Source organism: Buteo buteo, chromosome 2, assembly GCF_964188355.1.
Source record: "Buteo buteo chromosome 2, bButBut1.hap1.1, whole genome shotgun sequence".
In the NCBI taxonomy this organism is placed as follows: Eukaryota; Metazoa; Chordata; class Aves; order Accipitriformes; family Accipitridae; genus Buteo; species Buteo buteo.
In genome coordinates, this window is record NC_134172.1 from 4,121,483 (window position 1) to 4,149,337 (window position 27,855).

The 27,855-nt window shown below is 44.2% G+C and overlaps 1 protein-coding gene across 1 annotated transcript in view; it reads right to left on the reverse strand.

The window, feature by feature from the left end:
- Nucleotides 1-2,172: 2,172 nt before the first annotated feature.
- The window catches only part of VIPR1 (vasoactive intestinal peptide receptor 1), a 114,664-nt gene continuing 88,981 nt past the window's right edge, over nucleotides 2,173-27,855 (reverse strand). Inside the window, exons 7-13 of the mRNA XM_075044364.1 lie at nucleotides 18,981-19,134; nucleotides 16,837-16,897; nucleotides 14,379-14,448; nucleotides 11,298-11,389; nucleotides 6,303-6,432; nucleotides 4,844-4,885; nucleotides 2,173-3,328 (exon numbers count right to left, since the gene is read on the reverse strand). Coding sequence (XP_074900465.1) covers nucleotides 3,137-3,328; nucleotides 4,844-4,885; nucleotides 6,303-6,432; nucleotides 11,298-11,389; nucleotides 14,379-14,448; nucleotides 16,837-16,897; nucleotides 18,981-19,134 — 741 coding nt within the window. The 3' untranslated portion in view covers nucleotides 2,173-3,136. The remainder of the gene's footprint in view (nucleotides 3,329-4,843; nucleotides 4,886-6,302; nucleotides 6,433-11,297; nucleotides 11,390-14,378; nucleotides 14,449-16,836; nucleotides 16,898-18,980; nucleotides 19,135-27,855) is intronic.

Below are 27,855 nucleotides of genomic sequence, written 5' to 3' on the forward strand. Positions count from 1 at the left end.
CTTCTGCCCCAGCAAGGCTGTCTAAAACAGATGGGAAGGGTTTCCCTCACACCTCCCAAAGGAGGTTGCTGGCAATGGTGCTTCACTTATGCTCACCAACTCTGTGCTCAAACTCCTCCTCTGCTTACCTGGGATTTAAGTTCACATATTAGGCACCACAGTGGATGCATTAAGATTAGGCAGTGCTCCTCTGCAGCCCGCCTGTTTTGTTGGGCATAAAGAGCTACGATGACAGATAAAGAGGGTGAATGACTTTGCAGCCTGATGAATCAAATCTTTCCCAGACCGATGTTGCTTCCAAACTCTGAATCAGTGAGAGGAAGCATTTCACGCCAAGGGGAACAACTTGGAAGCTGAGAGCGAGCTTTCCCTTGCTGCTTCTGGGTTTCCTTGCAGCTAGCCATTCACCTGGCGAAATGCAGAGCTAGGTCAGATCCTTGCTTTGAACTAAGCACAGGAGAAGAATTGGTGGTACTGGTGGGAATTCTCCGGCATCTTCTGTGTGAGTCCTAATCCAGGTCTGAAAGCACTCACCGGAGCAGCACCAGCACCAAACACAAAGAGGGTCCTTGCCTCCGAGAACCTCACGGAGATTTCAATGGGAATCTTGTTCCTGGGGTGTCAGGGTGTAAGGGCTTCAGTGCAAGCAACATGGGGAAACTTTAAGCACACTCTTGGTTTCTCTGGATTTTGGGAATTAGAGAGCTGCTAAGAGAGGATTTTGATGATCTTATGGCACATCGGTGTTGGATTCTAACTGCTAATGATATGGTTGCAGTGTAACGCAGCCATAACAAAGATGGCTTGCACCTGGCTAGCCTGGGGTCTCATCAGCACTTTAATTCCAGGACCATGGAGCTCATTATGACTATCTTCACAATATCTACCTGTCCTCTCAGGTTTTGCAGGCTGGGTAGTCATGGCTGCACTGTGACAGCATCTGAGCTAGCTCACTGAAACCCCATGACTGCATGTCTACCCTTCACGGCAGTTGTATCAGGGTATCTCATGCCCTTTATTGACTTCAGCCCTCTACGCTTTTCTCAGTCCCCCCACGTGGAAAAATACTCTGGAAGCATCGAGCTCAGATGATAACAGGTATAGCTCTGGGGAAGGTTACAGCACGGAACAACTGCCCTCTCAGAACTGAGAAAGGAACTGGATGTCCAGATCTGCAAACTCTCCTCCTGGGCTCAGTGTCGTTTGTTTGCGGTGAATCACAGATGCTTAAGGCAAGCAAACAAGCAAGCAAAACAAACCCCAAACCCTCCAAGTTAAAGATGCTTCCCTTCAATGAACTGCAGTTCATCATGAAGAAAAAGACGTCCAGGTGCTGTTAGATAAGGTGGATAAGTTTTGATCTCTGAACTCCAGAAGAGGAGCCCACCTTCCTTTCCACGTACATGCATTGGTGACCCAGACTCTCCTTCACGAGGACAGCGCTATGACATCTTATAGCAGGATGACAGCAGCCCAATTACTAAGCGTACACGTGAGCTGGGCAGGGATTTCCCAACCCCAGTGTAAAACTGGTGCAACCCCATTTGAGGCAGTTGGGTGGGACACAAACGCGAGCATCCTCGTCCTTGTCTTGGCTGTCTTCTGACTGAGTTTGGGGTTGCGGGGAAGGTCTCAAATGCAGGGCCTGGGAGCGTGAGCTGCGTGTGATGCTCTGCGAGCTGCCAGCCTGGCATGTCTGAGCAGGGTTTGGTTCCACACCTCTCCTTCGCCCCTCCGCCAAGAAAAGGAAAGGAAAAAAAAAAAACTATTCCCTTGATTTTAACAGGATCTATGTGCGTTCATCAAATAGGGATTGCCCCTATATGGAAACTAATAGGTCTTCAGAAAAGAGGTAAAATACACATGCACATCTTAAAGATCTAACAATGCCTTCATCATAGGATGAAAGCTCCTCACAAAAGCTGAAGAAGAAATCAATTTAATAGCTCCTTCACTCCTTCCTGACTCCTGGAGTGCCAGTTACGAGCTGAGACAACCTTGTTCTGATGAAAGCAATTCTGCTTGCTGCTGTGACGCTAATTTTTTCATCTGGAGAGTGGCTCCTTATGGCAGGTCTGATTCAATTAAGGATTACAGGGTTCTACATCTCCCTTTCCTGGCAGTGTGTGCTAAGCAAGTGCAAATGAATTACAGACCAATTGTTTTCCCCTGATCCCTGATGATCCTGGGTGCGTTCACGCACCAAGATCTATGGGCAAACTTAAAAAGAATGAAAAACGCAGCCGTGCTCTGCTTTTGGCATCTGTACCTGGTTTTTATACATGCAAATTGAGTTTCCTGTTCATCAAAAACAACCAAACAAAACACGATGTCATGAACACAGCGCAGAGAAGGGCACTCATGCTGTTCCTTCTCAGTGACCTGCTTTTCCAGAGGGCACCCAAGGGTGCTTGGAAAGCTTTTGCTAACAAGGAGGGTGGCCAATTAGCAGAACACCCTGCAGCACCAGGGCATCCTCTGAGGGGCTTTCCTGGTGCTGCAGCTTCGTCTTCACACGTGTCAAACCCAGAGGCAGGGGCCGTGTGCTGGCATCTCCCCTTCCCGCTCCTCTTCCTCCTGTCCCTTCTCCCCGTGTCCCCAGCTCTTTCTTTGGTGCCTTATCACCACCTCTTATCAACGGGACATTTGGCACATTCATATGTTTGGCTTTTTTTTCCCCTCTTCTCCCCCCCTGCTTCTTGGCTCCCTCTGTCCTTTACTGGCTCATTTTTTTAGAAAGTGCAATGTATCTGTTTCAGAGATGCCGGTTCTGGTAAAGCCACCGAGGACTCGGGCTTTCCCCTCCCTTGCCCCCTACTTCATTATTTATGACACATCAGGATCTCCCAGGCTCTCCTCAAGTGACCGGGACCTTTACTCATAGTTATCAACCCCTGAGGGCTTGAAACGTAAGAGTGAAAGGTCTGAAAAGAGGGAGAAGAAAAGTATTTCTCTGCCTCCTGGCTTGTCTGATCTTGTTCTGGATGCCAGTGGCTTTTCCAGTTTTGTGTCCTCTGTTGGCTCATGAGGAGCATGTCATTTCACAAGGATTTGTCATTGTATCGCTGATTCCTGGGGATCCTTCTGTCTCTCAGTTTCTCTCTTGGATGCTCAGTGCTCGGAGAGCATCTCCCCATCACACCAGAGAGAATTCGGCCTGGAAGCCAGAGCACCGGCGTGTCTTTGGTGAGCACTTGGTCAGCATGGAGATCTGGGTGCTGAAGTTGGTGCCGTTGCTGCCTAAGGAAGGGTGGTGATACTTCATGTCCGAGCCCAGGAACCGCTCCAGGTGCCACCTCCGCCACTTTCGCTTGAGCTCAGCTTGGACCTAGGAAGAGGAAAGACAAGAAAGTCAGTGGAGAGGAGAATTTTCTATTGTTCTGACTTGACTGTGTGAGCAGTCACAGGTGACCCACCTACCAAGGGGCCAAGAATTATTTTATAAAGGTCACTAAACTCAACCTGGTCAGAACTTTTAGCCACATAGAAGAGAGGTGACACTCCGGACAGTAAACTACTAGAGCAGAAATCCCTGAGCTTCACCAGAAAGGTGAGCACAGGAAATTTCTTATCCGATACCATGAAGGTGCAAGACTACTTACTGTTAATGGCAACATATTCTATGCTTTGTGATTATAATTAAGATTTTTTTTTTTCACTGCTGTGTTTTTGCCCAAATAAAAATGATTTAACTATAGCTTTTTTGTAAAGCTGTCAATACAGTTGTGCTTTTTTGACAGAAGATACTTGTTCCTGCTCAGGGAGTTTACAGACATCATCTGGTTTACACTGTCCAGATTCAAATCCTGAACAAATCTGGCCACCATCCCTGTCGCCTCCTGCAGCCTTCCAGTCCAAATTTTTAGATAACAGTATAAATTAGATAAAACAGCTGTGTCTGAGGGTCTCTGGGATCAGCAAGCACAGAAACAGTACAATACCAGGATGCAAACCCCAGGACTGGAAACGTGGGAAAGGCAAAATCGATGCCTGTAAGGTAGAAACATGTTTACCTGGCACTGGTCTGTGCCTAACAAGTCACGTCAATGCCTGTATCAGTTTTGGATCAGTAATAAGTTTGTGTGGTACTGGCCTGCTCTGCGAAGGTTTACTGGCAAAGGTCTCTGCTGGAGCTGGGCTATCTGCCCTGCAAGCCACTGCGTGATGTACACATGGCATCAGCGTGGCTGAAAGCAGCATCAGAGCAAATTGTGATTCTGGACACTCTTCCTCTCCCTGGGAAGCTGGAACACAAACCCAGATCACAGCTGCTTCTTTCTTGTCCGTGCTCAGTTTATTGAGCTGAAAGCGCTCCAGCTGACAGCAGCTCCAAGTTTTGAGCTGCTCACACCTACTTGGTAGCCTTCGCGATGCGGGTTTAATCAGTCTCTGCTGAATTTCTTACGGGCAGATGGAGCATGATACAAAAATAACACTGCACTAACGAGCCTCCATCTTGGCAGTGGGCCTGATTCTGCGGAGGATTCATTGAGGCGCTAAGCTTGACTAGGGCTTAGAAGATGGGCTTTATCCTTCCCTGCTGAAGCTGGTCCTTTTGGATCAGGGCTTATGCAAGAGTTCTGCTGATGCTGTCTCAGGAGTGAAGGACAGACTCAGCAGCAGCAACACTACAGCGTGCACAAAAGTCCTAATATGTTTATTAATTGTGCTGGAAACTGTCAGGCAAATGGTTGACTTGTTTTTTTCTGGAGTGAGTGATTTGACTTGGATGCTTCCCCCCAATATGGTAACATCAGGAATGGGACACTTCTCGATCCACTCTCCACAAGCACTCAATTTGCCTTAGCTGCAAATATTAACCAAACAATACTGTTGATCTTACCTCCCCATTGAGAAAACAGTACAGAACAGCCACCACAAATCCCTAGGGGAAAGGAGAGAACAGGCTTTTAGCACCTCTCAAACTCACTGCAGCCTTGGAGAAAGGGCACGCTGCTGGGGGACTGCTAAGGTGCCCTTAGAAACCACTTGATTGAATTTTCCCTACAAAAGGAGCAGGAGAAGACTGGTTAAGGTACCTTGCAGCAGATGTATGGGTGTGAGTTCAAAGATTGCTCCAGGCTGGTGTTTAAAGCCATCAGGAGTCGGGTCAGCTCTCAGAGGGGCACTTGGTCATTCAGACTGGGGCATTAGAGGGAACTGGATGTGATACTAGACCCACCTTTCCTGCTTGGTCTTGTCAGCTGAAACTGGGGAGATCTAAACATGCTCGCTAGGACATCATCAAGATCAGAATGATCTTAGATGTGGTATAGGGCTAAACCGTTCCTTTCCCATCTCCCCTGCAGTGACAGTTCATTTTTGAGAATCTCAGCTTTCACTGAAGATAACCCCCCAAACTTATCCTAGCCCTTATGGTTGCAAATACTAAAGACAAGGAATGACTGTAGATCCATTTATCTCTCAAAGGAGAGATGCCAGATGTGAAGTGATGGTGATGTAGACAGGGATGTTAACTCATTCACCACTGAACGAAGCATGCTACTGACGTGTGTATGGTACATGGTGACAGAGAGATCCTGCTTGCAGGCTGTGAGAACACAAAGTGGCTAGAGATGATTAATGCAGGGATGCAGTGGGATAAAATACATAAATAAATGCTTCTTTTCATGCAAGGCAGGGCCAAGGTTAACAGCTCAACACTGGAACTGAGTGAAGTGAAGCATGTGGAGGGGTCTAAGAAGCAAACTTCATCAGGGCTTCCTAAAGATTAATGCAGAGGACAGCCCCATTATCCATCCTCATGGGGAAGGTGCCTCCTGTGCCAATGAAATGGAATCTTGCTTGAGCAGGACCTACAGGCAGGATTTGGCTTATTAACCAAACAATACTGTTTGGTTAGAGGAGAAAGTTCATGCAAGTCAACCGGTTGAAGATAGACTAGGCTCCTGTTAATGGCCAGAAAGACACTCCTCCCAAACGTGATTTATCTCATCTCACACCATGTCAATAATGCTTAAACTGAACCAAGGGGGTCATTTTTCTCCCTTGAGTACAAAAAAAGCACAGGGAGACTAACTTATAGAGTTTCATTTTCTTTTCAGATGCCTAAAATGAGAAGAGAGAATCTCCTTCTGGAACTCCAGGAGGGAAAACATAAAATTATCTTCCATCCTGGCCAACCTGGAGTGAGTAGCTTTTTCCTCAAAGGTATAAGAGCAGTATTGGGCATGTCCAGGAAAAACCCAGCTCACATGTTTGCTTATTCCCTTGCCAAGCTTGTTACACTTCTCCCTGCCGACAGACCTGGTGACTGACTGGTGGCCCAAAGGGTGGCTTACCTGGAACGACCCAACCACGAGCTCAAAGACCAGCTTAACTTCTGCTTTGAAATTGTCGGGGAAGAAAGCAAACATGATGTAGTGAATGCCAAAGAGAGGGATCAGCAGCAAGGTAGACTTGGCCAGCCTCCTGTTGGAAAGACAAACATGAGTCATAAGGGGAGAGGGAAGAGGAGCTAAAGGGTGAGCTGATGAGAAATCCTGCAGCTGAGCCCTATGCAACCCTGAAACTTTAATTTGCTGCAGTACATATTTGCTGATGACCTGGATCATGATGGTGTAGCCTGTGTCATGCATGTTAAATGCCTTTGTTTGCCCTTAGGAGCTGTGATATAGGCTGCTTACCCTGAGGTCCTGGGAACATCCAGCCTTTCAACAGCAGCCTTGAGCGAGGCAGCATCAGGCAGCTGCTGTTGCCCAGAGGGAAGAAATGCCTGGGGTACAGCGAAACAGAGGGTGTTGAGATAGCTCCTCACAGCCTAACCTCCCCAGGATCCCTCCGACGACCTGGGCTGGGATGCAATGACATGTGGAGGTGGACCCTCAGCTGGGCACAGTCACTGGACGGCAGTTCAGACTAACCAAGGACTATGCTGGGAGCATTTCCACAGGCTTGCTTTCCTCCTCGTTAACAGCTCTCATATAAATATATACGTGCCTCCAGCTAAGGCAGAGTGATCAGCCCTAGATTATTTCTCCTTGGCCCGCAGATTGCAGATGGCTGGTGATTTCAGATGTGGTGACAACATAAAATGTGACATCTTTATTCCTAGTAACTTCAATGGAGGTATTTCTTTCTCCCTTCTCTCTTCTTCCCCTCCCACCGGAGATCTTTTTACATCTCTACAAGCTAAATCATCATCTAGTGCTGTCTTTGTTTGCTTGGGATGTCTGAAAATTACAGCTTCTGGGAGACAAATGGTATGTTTAGCTCAGAATAATGACAGGCTATCGCACAATGAATGTCTCCAAAGGAGGGGGACGAACAGTATTAGTGCTTAATGGCATCAGGCCGGGTAATCAGAGTTCTAATTAGGAAGAGATGATAATTTATTAAATATAATCATTATTAAAACATAGCTGATGGAAATAAAATGAAATCAAGGGCCTAACGATGCTTATGGGGGTTGTGGCTCCCTTGGTCACCCACATCCTCCTGTGTCCCCCTCTCCCAGAGGCTTCTGGAGGAATTGAAGCTACGGCTGGGATGTTGGAAATACTTGTTCTTCCATCTGCAAACTCTTCACCTCCAAAGTCTCATCAGGCTCAGTCCCCTCAGACCATCTTCATTTATTTGCCATCTGCGTAAGCCCACTGGGAAGTCTGATGTGCCAGCTTCATGCAGCTGATGCTCATCACTATCTCCCAGCAGACCTTTCCAGTTTTCCCTGGGCCTGGCCCAAAGACAGCTTGATATTAAGGCTGTGGTTAGAGGCTGTGGCTCCCCAGAGACTACCTGCTGGCTGAAAGGCAGCTGGGTCCAACTCATTCCAGGCAAAATGAGTGCCTGTAGGAAGCTGAGGAATTGTCCAGGAATTTGCCTTTCCCACCACATGCCTCACTAGCAGGCACATCCCTGCTTATAGTGAGTAGATCCAAAATCTGAATCCTCTTGGATGTCTTGCTCTGCCAGAGGACTGTCACTGGTGACCATCCGAGTAGTATGTTCCTCGCTCTTAGAAGCAGGTCTGGCAGTGTGACCCGCACTAGTATGTCCCAGCCCTAATTCCCCCAGCTCCTGACATACAAGAAAGCAACTCATTTTTTCTGAGCAGATCATAGTTCAGTAAATATCAATATTGGCTTTGCAGAGATATCTCCTCTCTCCCCAATCTTTCAGGAACAGTCAACCTAGAGGAGATTGATGCAATGTTACCTTTGTGTACCGTATTCATAGAGACACTGCTTGCAACCTCCAACGGATTCAAAAATTTTATCTTATCATTGCAGACAACACTGGGGCTTCAGTTATAGCATTTTCCCTGCTGTCTGGACTGTGGTAATGAAAAAGACATAAATGCCAAACCTTAGGAGCCCCCTCCTCCAGCTTGCACAACACCCCAAACCAGTCTCTTGCTCCCAGCACTGAGCTTCTCCAGAATATTGAGTGATGTTTTAGATCTCAGTTTGGCTTCAAGGCAAAGGCCCAATGGTCTAGCCCTGTGCTATTTAAAAGACACCCCCCCACACCCCCTCAAAACACTGCAATGAGGAAAATCATCTTTCCTAGTCATAGTATAATTTTCCCCAGGTAGCTAAAGCCTGGCTGTGCAGCAGGCAGAACTGCTTGGGAGATTGTCCAAAGCTGGTTAAAGCTACCTGCTGGAAACCATGGTTTCTCAAAAACCTCATTACTTCCACTCCCAGCACAAGGTACACTTCTTAGACCTGTCCTCTCTGACAGATATACATGGTGACAGGTAATTTAGGGAAAACACATCTCCACTAGCCTGCACTGAACCTACTCCTCTCCTTGGGAGTGGGTAAGAGTGAACCAACATTTTAGTCATGCTCCTTGAACACATAAAGGAAAAGTTACCCAGAAAACTTTGATGATAATATTGATCTATGAACATGTACAGAATAGAAAGAGATTAATTTTGCTCAAGATTTCTGTTGCAGAAAACAACTTCTATTTGCCTGAAATATTGCTGTACCATTCTTGCACATGTCTTTGTCATTTCCAGAAAACTGTTTTGGGAGACTTGTTTTCATAGTTTCCAATACATTAAAGCCCAGTTCACTGTCTGTAGCATTAATGAGTGAGTCAGCAGCATACCTGAACTTCCAGCCTGCAGCTAAATTGAAACCGGTTGGAATTGAACAATACTGTCAACATGTCAACGTGTTATTTTTTTTATAAAATAAACAAGAGAAGGAGGGAGAAATGCAAATGAGAGAGCCCTGATGTTGTTAGTTTAAAACATATTTATCTCGGATTTGGCAGGAGGAACCCACACATATCATTAACAGCAGTTTCTTCCTAAGATCTCTTGGGTCCTGCGGGCAAAACCCCTGAAGCTAGCAGCAACGTTCCAGGTAATAAGAGAATTACATGCAAAAGGATCCAGGTACCTATAATTGCAGATCATGTGCCTCATGGCATTTTAAAAAGGGTCTGGACCCCAGATGCCTCTACAGATAGCTGTCTAAACATTAAAAACTTAGGACCACATGAGAACTGCCCTTGGTGGGATCCAGCCTTCAGGTTCGGACACTTAATACTCATTTCCATAGGGAAGTGTGGTGTCTCATGTCCCACTGAAGTCAATACAGTCAATGGAGACTTCCAGATGACCCAGAGAATCTGTCCGGTGGCCAGCTGCCACTGTAAAAGGGTACAAGTCTCCCATAGGTCCGGGGTCCTACATGTCGGGTGCAGGCAAGTATCTCAAATGTCCTAAAGCATCTCATATGGCTTGGACACCTATAAGTGAGCAACTGATTCATGCCCTAATGGAACGGAGATGTTTTTGCAGGTGGAGAAGGAAGGTGAGGAACCGTAGATGTGAAGATCATTTGAACTTCAGCAGTACCTCCTCTTTGGCAGGCCAGCGTGGGGAAGTCCATGTGACTTACTGCCCGGCTATGCTACATTTATTTACAAAGCAAAAAGAGCTTTCCTGGCAGCTCCCACTTCATTGGAAAATGTGAAGTAAAGAGCCCTGAACTGAAAGCTCAGCATGACCTCCGAAGTAATCTCGGCATAACCCTTCCGATGCATGTTGGCAGCACTTATACTGAGATGAACGTGAGCCAACTGCTCCAGGCTGCTGCTTAGTACTAGGACATATTTCAATATGCTGATTTAATCTATGTACCTGGCCAAAGCTGTTGCAATCCTGGGGGTACAAAGATACAATGCCCAATTAGAGATACATAAAGGGAGGTGACAGAAAGTACAGGGTCTGGTAATGTTGGTGTGTTGTGATGACAGAAAAAGAGGTAATTGGCTTTGGCTGCTGCAGGGAGAAGTTAAGGTCAAATACTGGAATTTCCTTTCATAAATCTGAGAATTTCTCGAGGCAGATGAATGCATAATTTACCATCGCTAGAGAGGAAGACTCAGTGTCATGGCTGGTCTTCAGGGTACCTAAGTGCAGAGCTCCCTCCGAAGACAGAGAAGATTTATGAACAGTGACCATGTAGACAGTGGACTTTTTTCTTTTCAGTTCTTTTCTAGGACTGTTTCTAGGAAACATTTAATAAATATCCAGGATATTTGAAATGCTGAGCCAGGACAGTGGCAAGAGTCAAAAATAAGCTGGTCTGAACTTTTATTTTATTTGCACTGAAGCCAAAATAAATCCATGCAGATAGACAGATTTCTTGCACTCTTAAAATACAGCAACTAAGATCAGTCTTGGCCACTGAGACAGATGCTGATCTCACTTGTATGTTGTTCATGATAAAAAGCCCCATTAAGGTCAACCTTATATCCCTGCAATAAAAGCATTACATCAAGCAAAGCTTCTGAGACAGTGCTACCTCTCATCAGTGAAGAGAAAGGCATTGGATTAATCCAATCTGGTTTAGGGGTCTGCTTTAGGATAAGGAAAATTTGCCACAGATTCTACTGAATGTACTAATTTTCTAGATCTCTCCTTTGAAAAAGGGAGCTGAGGATAACCAGTTCAGAACAAAAGCCCATATCCTGTGAACAGCTACTCTTTGTTCTCCATCAGGGTCCCTCTGCCTTCAGAATCCAATAAATATTGAATATACAAAGAAAAAGCTTATTTTTTTCCCATGATCATTACTGTTGCTCTCACTTCATCATTAATCCCAGGAGAAGGCCTTCTCACCTGTCTGTTCAAACTGACGTAAAACATGGCCAGCTGTTTTAGCAAATGCTCTGTTACCTGATTTCTGATTGGCTTTATTCAGTTAACAAATACTTGATTCTGATCAGTGCAGACAGATGCAATAACGAACTAACAGCCAAACAGGTTTCCCAAAACCCATACGATACAGTTGAAAAAGTCTAGGACTTACGAATACTGGCTGGTTTCATTGTGTCCAATGTCTGGGGAATGCAACTTCTGGACTAAGATACGGATGATGCAAATGAAGAGAATGAAGTTCACCTGTTGGGATGGGGAGAAAGGAAACAGAGAGAGAAATTAAAAAATTAGTATTTTTCTCCGGTGAAGAGAGCCCATCGCTAGAGGGGAATTCCTTTCACTGCAATACTTTTGCCATGGAGCAAGCTGTTGTTAAAAAGCCATGAGCAGAGAACCCCGCTCTGCGAGCACATAGTAAACCGACACAGGATGGCAGCCATCTTGGGCCTGACATCAGCCTGCTTGGGACTTTGTGTCATACATCCCAAGTATGATGATGTCAAACCCATAGAGCACAGCTATGCACGACGTCCTGCTGGGCGGGGGAGTGCCGACGACAGGGTGGGAAAAGAGCCGTGGGAGTTAGCGGAGCGACGGACGTCAAAGCCCTCAGGAGACGGTGACATGGGACCGGCTGCTGAGCATGTCAAAGACTGAGGCGGTGAGCCAAGGAAACCAAAACAAAACACAAAGCAGTATTCACTCAAGCAGGCCTCTACTCAATGCTATTGGGCATGTCTTCTCCGGAGAGAAGCTGGAGACCTTGGATAGCAAGGGATAGACCTCACCGACACAGTGGAAAACATTCTCTCCTGGGACATTAGACCAGAGGAGTCTAGCTAATATCTGGATTTTAGATGGTGCTTTTCACTCAAAAAATCTCAAGGTGCTCCTCCAACACACTCAAGCAATGTTAACCTCATTTAATAGCAAAGGTGTAGAGCTAGGAATGGCAATTTCCTAGTGGCGTGTAGTAGATGGCATGAACTGAATGCAAATCTCCTTGCTTTTGAGGTCCTATCCATTGAATCATGCTGTTATTCATGCAAGGTATACAATAGAAAAGCGATGACAGATTTCTGCAGACTTAGTTTAGTTTTAGTTTGGCACACAACCTCTTTCTCGATCCTTTCATGGTTAGCGAATGCGCAAATGATTCTGATTTTTAGCGACTCAACAGCTGGAAGGGATTGTGTTAACCAGCCAATCTGATTTCCTGCAAAAACAGATTGTAAAATTGCCTCCAGCAATTCCTACATTTATCTCAACAACAGGTGAATAAAGTAGACTGAAGCACATCTCTCAATTAGACACTCACTCTTTTTTCAAAGGCTGTGAGTGATTGGAAATTAATTGTATTTCTTGGTTATGATGCATTGCTTAATCACTTTTTATCTATCCCATGCCATTTATAATAGTTACTGTTCATATTTATTTGCTTATAAAAGTGGTTTGCGTATGACTTGGTGGCAAGTAAAATTTATCAGTTCAAACCAGTATTATCTAGACCAATTACTCTAATGAGCATTGATAGCACATGAGCTGTAGCACTGAAGGTAAGATCAGAGCAGTTAAATACTGACTGTGTTGGCTCGTAGTGGTCAAGAGCAAACATGGACACAGGGCAGTGGTGAGTCAGGTGGAGTGTGACTTACAGGCTTAGTACAGACTTATTATCAGGCTACTGAAGAAGTTGCTTATTTTTCAACCTAGAGTATAATGAAAGGCACCTGATCTGTTCCCAGTGTTTAATACCTAATATATCTTATGTATGTTATATATCTTATATATCTTATATAACTTATGTATCTTAAATACATATATTTCTTCCTTCTATTGAGTTCTATGCTTTATTCCTATGGATATGGAGGAAATGTTGCATTCCTCCCTGAAGAAACTTGCTGTTCATCAGATAGCAGTTATCATGCCCTTCCTTTGTGACAGATTTATATGATATCTGCGGAAGGAAAATCAGAAATTGCTGGGTAAATTTTGTCTGGCAATGAGGAAATGATTTATTGGCCAAAAGAAAACACAGACTCATTGATCTGAGGAGAATAGGGTGTATTTCTTGACCAAAAGTTTATCTCGGGAAAGGGAAAATACTATCTGTAGCTTTCTATGATGATATAAATATTTTGAGATGTGTCATCTAAGTATTGTATTTCTTTTCAGTGAGGTGAACAGAGTAAGATGTAATTATTCAAACTGTTTCAGTTTGGAATCCCTGTATGACAAATACTACAGAAAAAAAGTCTTGTAAAGGTCATAATGTACGTGGAATAAGAAGAATGTATGTCTAGGAAAAGATTTCTGTTTAAAAGAGATATATTTGGTTTGATTTCTGTTGCATTCTTTTTCTTCCTTTCCCACATACTTGACTTCATTTAAGAAAACTCAAAGCTAAGTTTAACTCAAGTTCATTTGATTTTAACTTTTGGCTTGATACCTGACAGAGAAAACATGTAATATTCAACAAGGCTGGAATGACTCAAGAGTTCCTCAGAAGCGTCATGGTTTCTGTGGTCAGAATTGATCATATCCAGAGAAGTAAGAAGTCAAGCACTTCTGTTGATTTATCTGGAAAGTAGCCAAGCTTCTCAAGAACTTACTTTAAAAACACACAGCTGGAATCCAACTTTGTGCTGGACGCTATAACAAGAGGCAAATATATGTGGGAATTCATCTAACCTCTTCTTCCCTAGGTAGAAATTTATGGTAGGACTCATCCCATTTTAATTTACAGTATTGACATCTACAACTGAACAAGTCATCCTGGGCTCCGCATATGGTCAGCTCAGAGAAACAAAATCATTCATGGCACAATTAATCTGATCTAATTTAGACATCCACTGATTCATTAGACAAGATGAGCCTTTCCTGGATCTCTAACCACGTTCCTCAGCCTCCACTGGCTACACACACCCATGGCTACCGCACCAGAGTGCCCAGGGTGACTAGCTGAGATGGTGGTGGTCAAAGTTAAATCAAATGAGCTCCACCTTGGTTGCTTAGTCAATCAAACTCTTCCCATGGTCAATGCTTAGAGGTAAAGATGCTTATCTGGAGGGCGAACTTCCTCATCCTAAGACAGACATTCAGTATACAGTGGGATTTTATCTGTCAATGCGTTTTTCACGGACATTTACAGAAGACTTCTCAACACCCCCTCACCCCCACGCTTTAGTATTAAAGATGGCTTTGCAGCCAGCAGAATGTGCTGATACTTTACCAAAATAGACACCAAAATAGGAGTTTTAATGATCCACCAGAATGGGGATTCCACTACTTCCTCCCAGCACCTAAAAAGAAACAAAACCAGACTTAAAACATCAAGCAAAGCGAGCAAGGAGCTATGTAACCTTCCCAGGTACTTGGTTTCCCCAAGTGCTACAGATAGCTATGGTAGGTTACGTGAAGAGGGCTAAACCTGGTGTGCATGAACTGGGAAGGGCTAAAGACTTGCTTTGCAGTGTCTTTGAGCACTGGTAGGCACCAGTTGCCCCAGATATAACGCTCTGAGCTCTTCGCCCCTTGGTAATGGAATGGCTTGGAGGATGTTATGTCAGGGTAAATGTGGGGAAGGATGGTGATTCACTTAATTTCTCCTACACTGAGGTCTGCTACAAGGAAATGCTATCAAAAGAATAGATTCATGAAGCCTCCAATGCTATCCACTATCATGGATGAGGGTTTTATTAAGCACAGAGCAATTGGCACCATCAGAACCAAAACCAACCATGCCCTTCTGAAAAAGCTGATAGACAGCCTATGGTGGGATTAGTCCGACTAAATCTAGCCAGCTGCATCTGAGCTACGGATCTAGTCAGAATTAGGGTCCATAGGGTCCAGGGCGTGATTTATTTCCCCCTGAAGTCAGAATTGTCTGCAAACCACACCGCTCACCTAGGTCATTTGGAACTATATTTTAAAGCCAACAAGGAAATGACAGAATAGGAATGATGTGGAAATGAGTAATATTGCTTGGGACACATTTATCTGGAGACCTCACAAGAGTCAGGTGATAGAAGGTGCATTTTTAGCAGAGCATTAATGAAAATTGGTCTGCATTCATGTAGAAATAGACTAGTGGAACCTACTGTAGACAATTCCACCTGGATTCAGCTCATCTAATTAAAAATGTTGACAGCGCAGGTAACAGTAGAAGAAGAGAGGCACATTTAGGGCACAGTTCCTGAGACCTATTTTAGGCATCAATTTTAGGATGAAAAGAATTGCACTCCATGGACTACACTGACTAAATCTCCACTAGCTATAAAAGGACACTAGAACAAATTGCTCACATACAGATGCTTATACTTAGTCAGGTGCATGTTGCCCTTTCATTTAGAATTAAAGTGGCCCTAATTATGTCTAGTGTACTTAATTTTTAAAATAAATTCAGGCACTTTGAATGAAGGTCACTTTAATTTGGAGTTAGAATGTTTAAATAGGGGCTTAATGTTGTTTAACCAATCTTACATAATTAGGTTTTATTTAATCTGGATTATTTTCCTGTAATTTTTCTCTGTAGATAATTTTAGTATGCAAAAAAAAAAAAAAATTGTGTGTTATTAGCATATCCTGTAAATTCACACTCTGTTTTATTTGGCACAAAAATGTAGAGCTTTAAAGCCTCCAGAAAATGCAAAGAAGTCTGTATTTTTATTAAGAACTGCTGGAGCTGAGTGGGAATATATAGTAAGAAGAATTGGTATTCAGACTGGTTAAATCCTTTGGTCTCTATCTCATTGTAGAGGCTATTTATTAACAGAGTAAATAAGGTCAGTTTTATGCAGATAGAGTGAAACCATAAAAGAAGTCAGTAGCCCTCAGGAAATGTGTTAGCATGACTATAAATCAAAAAAAGCGATGAGAAATCTGAGCTGTTTCTCTTGCTGAAATAAGGACAAATCAGGACACAGTTGGAGAGGGAGAATGCATAGGAGAAAATGGAGATAACCGTATGCTGCAAATGCAAGAAGCAAGGGCATGCACAGCGAGTACATAATAAGCACCTGATTCTGTAACTCTCCGGAGTGTTTTCTCATAAAAGCCTTTCCAATTACTATAGTTTGACTGCTTGAGTAAAAGCATGAAGGAGGATTGCAGGATCAGATCCTATTTACTTGCATATATCCTTGGAAAGCTCTGATATTTGCCTCATTTACTTAGCTGTATTCTATCTGCTTCTTACATAAAATATCAAAGGCTGCTGCTAGGTTAAAGAGGATGAAGAACAGACACTAAGATCTGCCTGGGGAAAAAGAAAAAAAGAGTTTTTAGACTTTTTCTGTGGGAGAGCTAATGGGTGTGTTTACTAAGTATCTGCTGTATAAGCATATTTAGGGTCAATTCTGCAGGATGCAAAGCTCTGCTCTGAGCACAGGGCAGCTGCACTGCTGGGATCTTTGTTATACACAGGATCACAGGGCCAAATGCGACCGGTAGGGTCTGCTCACAAATTCCCTGCAAATACCCTGACCAAGGGATTGGGAAACAAAGAGGGTGAGTGACCGGCCTACATTAACATAAACTTTGCATCTTCAGGGAGACCTTGGAGCATTTCCCGGTTCATGGTGGCTCTGGGGTTAGAGCGGGATGGCTGGGTTACTAGAACTGCAGGGCTTTCCTTGGAGATAAAGGAAGGAAAAATTATAAAGGAAAGATAATTGAGTCCACAGGCTTACCCAACATCGAAAAAGTAAATCCTGACAATGGTCCAAGCAGTGATAAACACGGAAGGGGCACCTGACAAGAGAAGAGATGGTGTCACTGTCAAAAATCATTATCAATGTTTTCAGGGCTGTTCTCCCCCACTCTCCATCTCTCCCGAGTGACTGAGGCAATGCCTTCCCTCACGAGTGGGCAAATCCTTCACGTTTTCAATGCTCACATGCCAAACAAGCAACACGTTGCCTTTCCCAGTGGCCATGTAAGACGAGCTTCCCGTAACGGCTCCCTAGCAGACTTATCTTCCTGTTGCAGTGCCTACAAAAAAACTTCTGCTGGTGAAAAAGCAAGGAATAGGAATCACTTTAGACATCTACAGTGTGGACACCTGTATCTAAGCCAGTCACCACAGGCTCTCGTTAGCATCCCTGGGGAGAAATATGTACTTCTAACACACAGGTCATCTGAGCTACTTCAGATGTTTGCTTTAGGACAAGAAATATGCCCTTGGACTCCCATAACTATATTGCCTGGATCTCCACTGACTCTAAGGGGAGCCTGGAGGGACAAATTCACGTGTAGATGTCTGTAGTCGGCCAGATGAACCTGTCTCTGCTCCTCACTCCATGATCTTCTGCCTGACTAGGGTGGTCTTGTTGCATCCTTGTGGCACCTCTTTTCTCTGTCTCTTGTCTTTGATTAGATTTACATTGGAAATACTCCACAAAGGACACGTCGCTTCGTTCTGCATTAGTCACAGTATTGTGTATTGTTTATTACTAGTGATTAGCAAGTGCAATTGTAATAAAAACAGTAAGAACTGTAATAAGTGCGTCCAAATTATTAATTCCTGCATGATCCATTTCAGATCCATCACTGATGTTTTTGCAAATGATGGATGACTGAAAGGCCAGAAGATCCTTCAAGCACCTGTCATTTTCTTGAATTGCCCTTCCTCACCCGAGCAACCTCAGAATACATTACGAGTGCAAGAGATTTCCTTTGATTTAAAATCATTAGCTTCATATGTCTTTCTTTAAAATCTGCCAGCTCTACTGTGCTGAAAAAAGGATATCTATGCACCAGGCAGGTTTAAAGAAGGTCTGACCTGATTAACTGCATCTGAAACAAGGCCTGCTAACATCATCTCTTCTTATGCTTATAGCACGCGGAATTGTCTCTCTTCCGCAGTGTGAACCCAAGCGTAACTCCTGTCACTTTCGATGGAAGTTACTCCACGGCTAACTGATCAAATCCTGAGTCCAGGCATACCCCTGTACATGACACAATTCTATTTTTTTCTTTCGTTTTCAAGATTCTTCCCCGCTCTAATTATTTCTCAGTTTCAGCTATCAAGAGCATGCAATAGAAAGCCATTTTGCTTACTTATACATAAATCTTCAGCTAAATGGCTTAAAGGGGAAAAGAGATCTCCGTTTCCTCTTTGGAGAAAGGAGAGACGTTGATCTGGTAGGATTAATTTGCATAAGTTAGCAATTCAGCTCTGAGTTACTTTGTGAAGAGTTTAATTCTATCTCCCTTGGCGTTTATTTTATTTTATTTTATTTTATTTTATTTTATTTTATTTTATTTCATTTTATTTTATGTGTTTGAGACTAGATTCACACTAAAGCTGGAGAAATCACGAATGCAGTAAGCACAAGGTTATCAGCATCAGCACACAGATGATGGGATCTCAGGATAGCTAGCTGGCCTGAATTCAGTAAGACAAGGAGAGAGTGACAGACTGCAGTGTCTGGTTCAGTCTAGGAGTCCTGCTTTGCTGGGATCCATCCTTACAGTTTAAGGTCAATGCATGATACCAATTTTGGGATCCCAGTCAGGATCAAAGGACGAAATGACTATAAAGGTGATGAGGAGTTTCAGGCCCACAGTCCTTAAAGACACTGAGGTGCTCGACTATCAATTAACCTAGCACAAACAAAGTTCTTAAATACCTTTGAAGATTTAGGCTAATGCTGTTAAACCCCTCTGGCTATCACTTGGTCTTGCTCATGGTTGCACTAACAACTCTTGGCAGCAAGGTAACATGGATACGACATCTCTGCCCTGTCTGAGCCCCCAGGTTTGTGGATTAATTTGCCGTTAAAAATGTCTGTCGGGATCACTGGTTGGCATTCAGTTTTGAGAAGATGCGTACCCCAGCCAATCAAGATGTACCACCAGAAGTACTTCCTCTCCGAAAAGAAGGAGATGACCAACAGCGTGTGAAGATACAACCCCTCCACCAGGAGCCAGAAGAAGTTGGCCATGACGCAGTACTGGAAGAAAACCATCATGGCTTTGCAGCCTACCTGGAAGAGAAGAAACAAACAGTGGTGAACTGCAGCGTGCTTCCATAGTAAACGCACTGAATTACCAGTAAACCTTGCTCTGCAGGTATCTTTGGGATTGCTTTTTGCAGCACCTGAAGCCCTTACGGAATGAACTCTATGACAAAAAGCCAAAAGCCCTACCAACCTTGCTTGGGGTGGACAAGCTCGACACACGTTAACCCCTGCATGGAGAGTGCAGCGTGCATCCTTGAGAAACCCAGCTCAGGTCTGGATGCCATTTGACTGTGTGAGCCTGGAGATGCACTCAAGCTTGGAAACCCTGCTGAGCAGTGACAAACTGATACGCTGGACCGTGATCGCTCCCAGCGTGGTGCTGCTCTCTGTGGGTGTTGGATGTACATCTGCGGGAAGCTGGTTGAGTGGTGGAGAGGGTACCAGAAGGTCCTGCCCTGATGTGCAGTCACCAGCCTCTCTGCCAGGCGTGGGGTCGTGGAGCAAACTGTTGCACTGGTTCAGAAGAACCCTCCAAAAAAGGTGCTACTTTGAACTGAGACCAACTCAGCGACTGGCTTCTGGTACCGCCAACGCACCATTGGTTCACTATGGTAGAAGTGATCTGCACTGGAGAGCAAACAAGAATGGGTGGGAATTTCTTACGCTATTTTTGGCACTAAAGTCAGCATCTTGAGGAACGATACTCTGAGGGACTTGGGCATCATGGTTCCCCCATCATTCTCTGTGGGGCTGCCTGCTAGCATTACCTGGCTCCCTAAACTCAAAGAAATGCAGCCTCTGACTTGAACAAACTGAATCCCCAGGATAAAAAAAAAATAATAAAAAAGTCTGTTAATTAGCCCTTGAAAGCAAAATGCAATTGTAATCAGTCCATGGCCTGGGAGATACTGCAAAAACTCAAGGAGTTTGAGACAGGGGTTTGAAGAAAGTCAAGTCTACGAAGAATTGTGAATACTCAGGAGAAGAAGGACTGGGATATATATTTTTAAAATAAAGAAAAGGGTAAGAAGGAGAAGCAGGGCAAACACTGATGAGCAGGGACAGATTTGATTGCATTGGAAGGGGAGAGATTTGAAAAGCGAAGCAGGATTGTTTTTCTTATGGAAATGAATAATTAAACACAGTAACTTGCTGTGTGAAGATTTCACTGCAGCACAGGTAATGGGAACAGTCACCTTAAAAAGAAAAAAAAAAAGGGAAATTTCTCTCTGATGCTTAGGGACCAAGCCCACTGCAAAACACCTGAACGTAGAAATCAGCTGCCCAAAGAAGTATGTCAGCTCTGGCCATTGCCCCAGCATTGGACCCATCAGGTCCAGCTGCAGTTTTGCAGGACATCATTAGTTGCATCATTACACACATCCACACTGTCGAAGCGTCCTTGAGATGTTGATTTGGCAACAGCCTTGCTGCCTTTGGTGAGTCTGCTTGGGTAACACCCTGCACTTATTGGGGCAAAGGCATGAGACTCTGGCTGCTAGCCCTCTTTGGTTTGTGGCTCTTCCCTAGTGCTCTGCATGCCCAATATGTTGAATTTAGAGTAATAATTGATTTGCACCAGCGACAAGCTCACACTTTCCCCCCCTCCTCACTCCCTTCTCCTGCTGAGAACAGTTGCTATGAAACACACTGGTTGAAAAGAGAAGTGTGGAAAGTGTTTTCTCGATGCCACATGTTTTAGACAGGGACTTGTCCCCACTGATCGCTCAAAATTAATTCAACCCTCCCCTCGCACCCGCTAGTATGTCACACTGGGGACCCTCATGGGCTCCTGCTAATCAATTTATATGCACATCAGCTCCCTCCTGTGAGGCAGATGGCATAAGCAGAGACTTGCTGCGGGGTGGTGATGAGGGAAGGTGGAGACAGTTAACTCCCAGGGAGGGAAGATGACACCGAGCTGAGTTGACAAGGGCTGGGGATGCAGCAGCGTCTTCCCTACGGCATCCCTATGCTCTTTGTTTCTCCCTGCTATTGTGTGCATATGGCTGCGTGACATCGGCACACCTCATTTCTTTTGCCCAAAGCTTGAGCGCCTGCTTGGCGTGGCTGCAGCTAGCGGGGATTTGTTGGTGTGAGCGTACTCAGCCCTGTTGGGGCTACTGAATTTGTCTGTGGTTTCACTCTGTCAGTATTTGGCCCTAACTCAGCAGCTCACAGGTGAGACGCAAGGTGTAAGGGAGCAGTTTTGATGCATCTCGACCACGTGCCTTGGATTTGCTTTGGGGGTTGAACATTGGGGAATCCTTTCTGGGTGGCTGCATTAAAGCTATGGCAGAGGCATGAGGCTGGAGCACATCACAAGGAACCGCAAAACTTTACGGCACCAGGAAAGGCTGCTCACAAAAAGCTCATGTGTTTTCTGCTTAACAGAGGCTCTCAGGCAGGGATCCCCAGCCTGAGTTTACAGATCTACTGCCGTCACAGAAAGAAAGCCGTGTTGAACTCAGGCTGCGGCAGCAGAAGCCCCAGGTCTGGGTGCCCAAGTCCATCACCACTTCTCCCAGTATTGGCAACCATTGCTTTTGTGGTCGTCTCTGCCCCTACCTCCTTCCCTAACGCGGTGGTGGCTTGTCACAGACCTGAGGAGGATCACGCACATGGGCAGCAGTAGGGTTTTGGTAACTTCTTCTCTGGGGGACCTGTAGCAGATCAGTTCTTTGTTCCATGCTGAGGGATATTTGGCTATTGGAGCAGGTGCTACCACCCCACGCATTTTTTGTTTTACCTGAAGAAAAGATATTTTTATGCACCATTTTGAGCACCCGGCAACAACGTATTGCAGCCACGGATCCCCTGTGGCATGGGGTTGTCCTGCACTGGAACAGATCTGTGTGCACTGTCCTGTCTTAAAAATGAAATCATGGTATTTTCTTGCTACCTGGGCTTCTTGATACTGTTGCCTAAGCTGGGTAAGTTTAAAACAGACCAGATACTTCTATGAGAGATGCATTTTCACTGTTGACTGTAGTGTTGTTCTTCCACTGAATCCTCTTTGACAGCCAACGTGGCAAAACGTTTGGAAAACAGCCCTTCCTGGCTTTTGAGAGAGCTTAGTACATGGCAGCACTTGGAAATGGGTCTCCACCTTCCTGATCGATTGGATTCAGCCTCAGAATGGCTGTTATAATGCTGGGAAATAAAAACCACATTTATATAAGATGCTTTACCCTTTAGATGACAGACACTAGGCAGAGATGAGCTATTACATCTCACAGAAGACTTTTTTTCATAAAGAGCAGACCTCGTGATGTGTCAGTGTTGAAAGACTAACACCGGCTATGTTTAGAAAAGACATTTTCAGCAGGAAACACAGCATTACAACACTGCTTTTTTCTATTCTCTCCCCTTCCACTATCTCATTTACAACAGTTTATTTCCCTCTCTTTCTTCAGGGATCTTGCCCTGCTCATGTCCACATGAGGTGTTGCAGTGAGATGGTCTTCCTTGGCTTTGCAGGTGGCACATCCACCCAAGTAGATCATCTCTGCTTCCCCTCTTTGGGACTCCATTAGACATGGGCCCTTTACTTTTCAAATGAAGGTCAGTGACTCACCACTGCGACGGATTCTGCCTCCAGCCAATGAAGCATAGAAACCTCTTCAACCCCAGCAAACACTTTAAATTCCTCATAATCAATAAGAAAATTTAATCTTGATTATTGTAGAAGTTCACTTGAGGATGAGATGAGGCATGTCTTAGACCTACTGTATGGGCCAACCCTTCCTTGCCTTAGTGTGCCCAACCATCTATGCTGTACACATCTACAATTATGACTGTTTAATTGAGGACTATCTGAAAAGGAGACACTGTGCAAGAGTCAGCTGCTTAAAAGTAGACTACTAGTCTCATTTTAGGCACTGCCATGTATTGTGTTGGGCTTCCAGCTGTTGCTCCAGAAGCATGGGGATTTTCTGTGCAGACCTTTGGGATATTCGCAGAGATTTTAAGGGGTATGAGATGCCCATGCTCAGATGGCAGAAGGCTGCCCTTTATGGAGAATCCTTGCTGAAATAGGCAGACACGGAAAAAAAGTACCTATTGCACTGTACTACTGCCCTGAAAGGCTGGTTTCCTCAAATGTAAACAAAGCTTTGAAATAATTCCTATTATTTTGTAGTTTAGATGGATATTCACACCTGTATGAAGTGCATGCAAAATACTGTCTTGCTGGTCATGGAGTGTTTAGCATCCCCTGAACACGTGTGTGAATGCCTACCTTCTGGATAGGAACCAGGCCTATGGCTCTCAAAGAAATGACTTCATTTCCAAATGAGCAACATTTATTACCCTCTGAGACAGAGCTGCCCTGAGCATACACCTATTTATTGCCTAACAAGGCAATAGAGAAGGGCAGAAGACATCGCATTTGCTTTGAAAGAGAAGGGTACTTCCTGCAGTCATTTTAGGGCAAATATTTAATGAGCTGTTGATACTTAGGAATGTACACTGTCCTTTCCATAAGGAGACGGATGAGTAGGAACAAAGCACGTTGTTGGTTAGAAAGCTGGTGTGGTGTTGAAATGTGCTTAGTTGAGAAGCTGGGCAAGAATTTTAGGGTGTCAATAGTGGGTCAAGTTCAGAGCTTTATGGAATAGCACAGCATACGTGCGCTACTGCTGCTGTGAAAAACACAGCCCACTTTGTCAGATCATAGGAAGAACGCACTCAAGATACAACCAGACTTTCTGAGAAAGAGGCAAAGAGAAGGGACATTAGGGTGGGAAAAACAAGACTGAGCAATAACCCTACCAGGCTTCTTCCCTGTGCCTAGCAGCACCTTATATTTTCAAATAATGTTAGCCCCGACAAAACCATCTTTCTCCTAAAACTGATGTAGTGACCAGCTGACCTGCCCAGAAAAATGCAGTTCAGGTGCTGGAGGCAGTAATTAACTCAGACGTGAATCTGGCATTATATTAAATACACATACGTCATACTCCTCAGTGGTAATAATTCGGCTCAAGGTATCCCTGCTCATTAATAACTGCTAAGGATTGTCAGTCTTGACCAGCTGCTGAATTTCTCTAGCTCAATATAAGCAGCTTAGATGGACAGGAGTTGGTCTGAGGTTTTGTGGGAGGTAGACACACATAACCAACACACGTGCATGCATCAGCCTCCTGTAAATGCAACAAAACTCTAAAAAAAAGTTTAAATAACTTCACAGTAACACTGCAGCGCATCACAGAGCATCGCTGCACTAACACAAGTCTCTCTGGTCTTCTTTATTGGGGATATGGTGTGTGTTACACATTTAGGACTTGGGTCAAAGAAGGATTTAGATCAAAGAAGTATAAAGGGGCACTTGAGTGATTGATCATATTCCCATCCGACCCACCGTAGCTGGCCTGGGAATACATTGCGAGGTAAACAGGCTGCCTGAGTCTCCTCACTCCAATCAAGGGAATCCCAATCTCAGACCCCTGACCTGTCCCCATGTGTGACCGCTCCTGTACATGGATGTGACCCCTGTGTAGACCCTGCGTTCCCCCCTTGTACCCTTAAACTCTGCGTCTTCCTGTGGTGTGGAAGGTTTGTTCCAGGGCACCAAGACATAATTACGTCATCTTAAAGATATATTTAAGACATCGCATGCAATGCTGCAGCTCCTGGTATTATTGATGAAGTTGAGACAGCGCCTTCAGCCCAGTCCCCAGTGCCTTCGACAAATGCGTGGGCTCAGATTTGCCACAATCATCAAGCATGAAACCTGGAGGCCTCAAAATCCCCTTTATGGTACTTAGGTCCTTTTACCTGGGCTACCACCACGGATGCAGGAAGAAGAGATTTACACAGAGATTTCTGCAGGCCTCTTCAACAGAAGAGAGATGAAAACTCATTTTCTCAGTGACAGGTTTATCCAGCACTTTTTTTTTTATGTTGCCCAGAAGACACGACCTATCCGAAGGGCTAGCGGCTGAGTGACTCATGCTGAATTTGCCCACAGAAACAGCTGCTCTTCTCCCCAGCCTGGTCAAGGAGGCTTCCTCGATCTTATTTAAAAGTTTTTGATAGATGCCACTCATAATCCTGTTGCTGGGGCACACCTGGAAGGTGGGGTAGCACTGAGCAAGTGCCGCCTGCTTTGGAAATCCTGAAATTAAGATCTTCAAGCACAGGGACTAGCCTAAACCTACATCTCCGTAACTACAGTGCCATTTTAGACACTTATCTCATAAGTCTTCCTTAAGACTTATTCTTATAAGGAGTAAGACTTATTTCTTACAAGGTTGGTTACTCTCTGAGAGAAAAAAATGTTGATGGGAGGAGTGGATATACTGTACTGGCCTAGGTATTACTGCCTCTGTTAAGAAAGGAAGGGTGAGGATATTCAATGAGCTTTGCCCTAGGAAGTTGTTGCCCAAGCCAGTATTGTTTACTGAGAACAAAAAGAAAACTTCTCTTGCCCACTCAAGAGGGGATCTTTGTTCCAACTAGGGGCTAGAGCAACCTTCTTTTACAAGGTGCCTTCATAGAGAGAAGAGAGGTGGTTTTTCAGTAGTGACTGCTGATCCTGGCTTGGACCTCTCCTGAGGAAGTGGCTAAGATATAATGTTGTATTTTTATAGCCTCAGGTTATTTCTTGTCTCATTCCCATGCTCAAGACTATTGGCTTTTACATATCGTCTTTTCACTACTCTAGTTGGCTTTGACAGAAGAGTGGAAAAGCATGCCACATCCATGCTCCTGCAAGGGAAACTGCTGTAGAGAAGACATTTCCAGAAGTTGACTTGGCAAACTGAAAATGGGAATATCAGTTTGTTATCTCAGCTTTCTGCTACTGTTGTTAGTCTTCTGCAGAGACAATTTGGTTACACAGGGTAATGGTTTGACCCTACGGAGGCCAACGGCAAAGCCCCTGCCGACTTCAACAGGGCTTCGTGCTGGAGGCCTAATTTGCAGAAATTTGGCATGATGTCAATGGAAGTTGTTGACAGAAATAAAAAAGCTTCTTACTGGGTGATTCTGTTCCTACAAAAATCAGCCCTTAGGTCAAACCAATCTGCTGAGCCACAGGAAAAAAAAAAGAAAAGGAAAAGGAAAAGAGAAAGAAAAAAGTGTTAACTTATTCTTAGTGTTAACTTACTCTTAGCACACTCAACCTTTTGTGTAACAACAGAAAAAAACCCAAATTAAAAACAAACAAACAAGACTGCCTGGCAAAATGCTATCACTTTCATTTCTTCCCTCAATTTAATTGCAGTTGTAGACTAGATTCAAACAAGTTAGCAATAAAAAAGCCACACAAGATTTATGTTCTACCATGAAGGGGAATTGAGGTCTATTCAAACAAGAAATCTCCTCCTAAATCAACTGGGTGCCTTTGACTCCTTCCTTCCTTCCCTATCATGGAGTCTGACAAGCAAGTAATTTTAAATGATAAATTGCTACACTGGTGGGTGGGTCTGCAAATTTTCCTGGAAGATGCATGGAAATATTGGGTGTTGAGGACTTAAGACTATCTGTGAATAAAGAAATTTGACTAAACAAATTCTTAAAATGCCACCTTGATAGAAACAAAATAGCTTATGATTGAGGTACGTAGCCTTCAGTTTGTGACGGCCTAAGTTGTCAAGTTCAAAGCTTCGGTTAAAGCAATTTCTCATCTATGAGTTATAACAAAGAAAAGACCTTCATGGGAATAATAATCTTATGTCTTGATGACGGACCCTTCAGCTTCTGCTGCCCTTAGTGGCTTCAACTGTAAGTCAACCTTATAAAAAGTACGGCAGACAGATCAACATAACTGAATTCACGGTCACCATCTATCTCGGGAACAGGGATAAGAGGCCTCAAACACACATTTTCACTGTTAACATGCTGCTCTGCATCAATGGTGCCCCCGAAACATTATGCAAGAGTGCTCTTAAGCCTTGGCGATAGCAAATTAATTCAATTTATTTTAACCCCCTTTCCTCCAGGTCACAATACATTACATTTTCATGCACCCATCATTGCCTAAGAACGCACACTGGAATACTTACTCCATGTCAGCTGTCATTAGGCAATTTATTAAGCCATTATAACCTGGATTTGTGTCTAAGCTTGTTGATTAGTTACCGCTTTCATAAAGCAGAATGGCTATTTCTAGACTGATGAACTGTGCTGTGCAGCCATACACATGAACACACACACTGCTTCAGCAAGCTAAGTCTTGCCTGCTCCCATCAAGACGGTGGAAGGTTGGAGACATTAGGAAGAAGCTACTGGGCTTACTCTCCACCTCTCTTTCCTGTGCCACCACTTCCACTTGCATCAAGGCTGGACCACTACCGAACCTGGATAGAGTATTATTTCTCTGGTTAGAGTATCATTTCTCTAGCAATAGCTCAGCCCATATGGACCTCAAAGTCCCATGAGATAACCTTGGCCTTTCTTTGTGCTTTCACCTCTTTAATGACAGCTGAAAGCCGGTTGAAAATGGCAAGGCATTTAAAAGTCTGTCTTTGCTATTATGGAGGTTATATGAGACAATCTTTATTTCATGTGCTTGCAACACAGCACAGCATGGCAGGGTCAGACCCTGCACTTGCAGAAACCTTGCGAACTCTTATTAAAATAAATGGAGCTGTACCAGTTTACATAAAAAAAAAAAAGTTGTCTACTTGACTGCACTTTACGCCTTGACCACTACCCACGCAGGCTTCCTCAAATATGCTATCTGTCAAATTCAGTAGGAAGCTCTTATGTCTACTTTTCCTCATATAAGAAGCAAGTTTA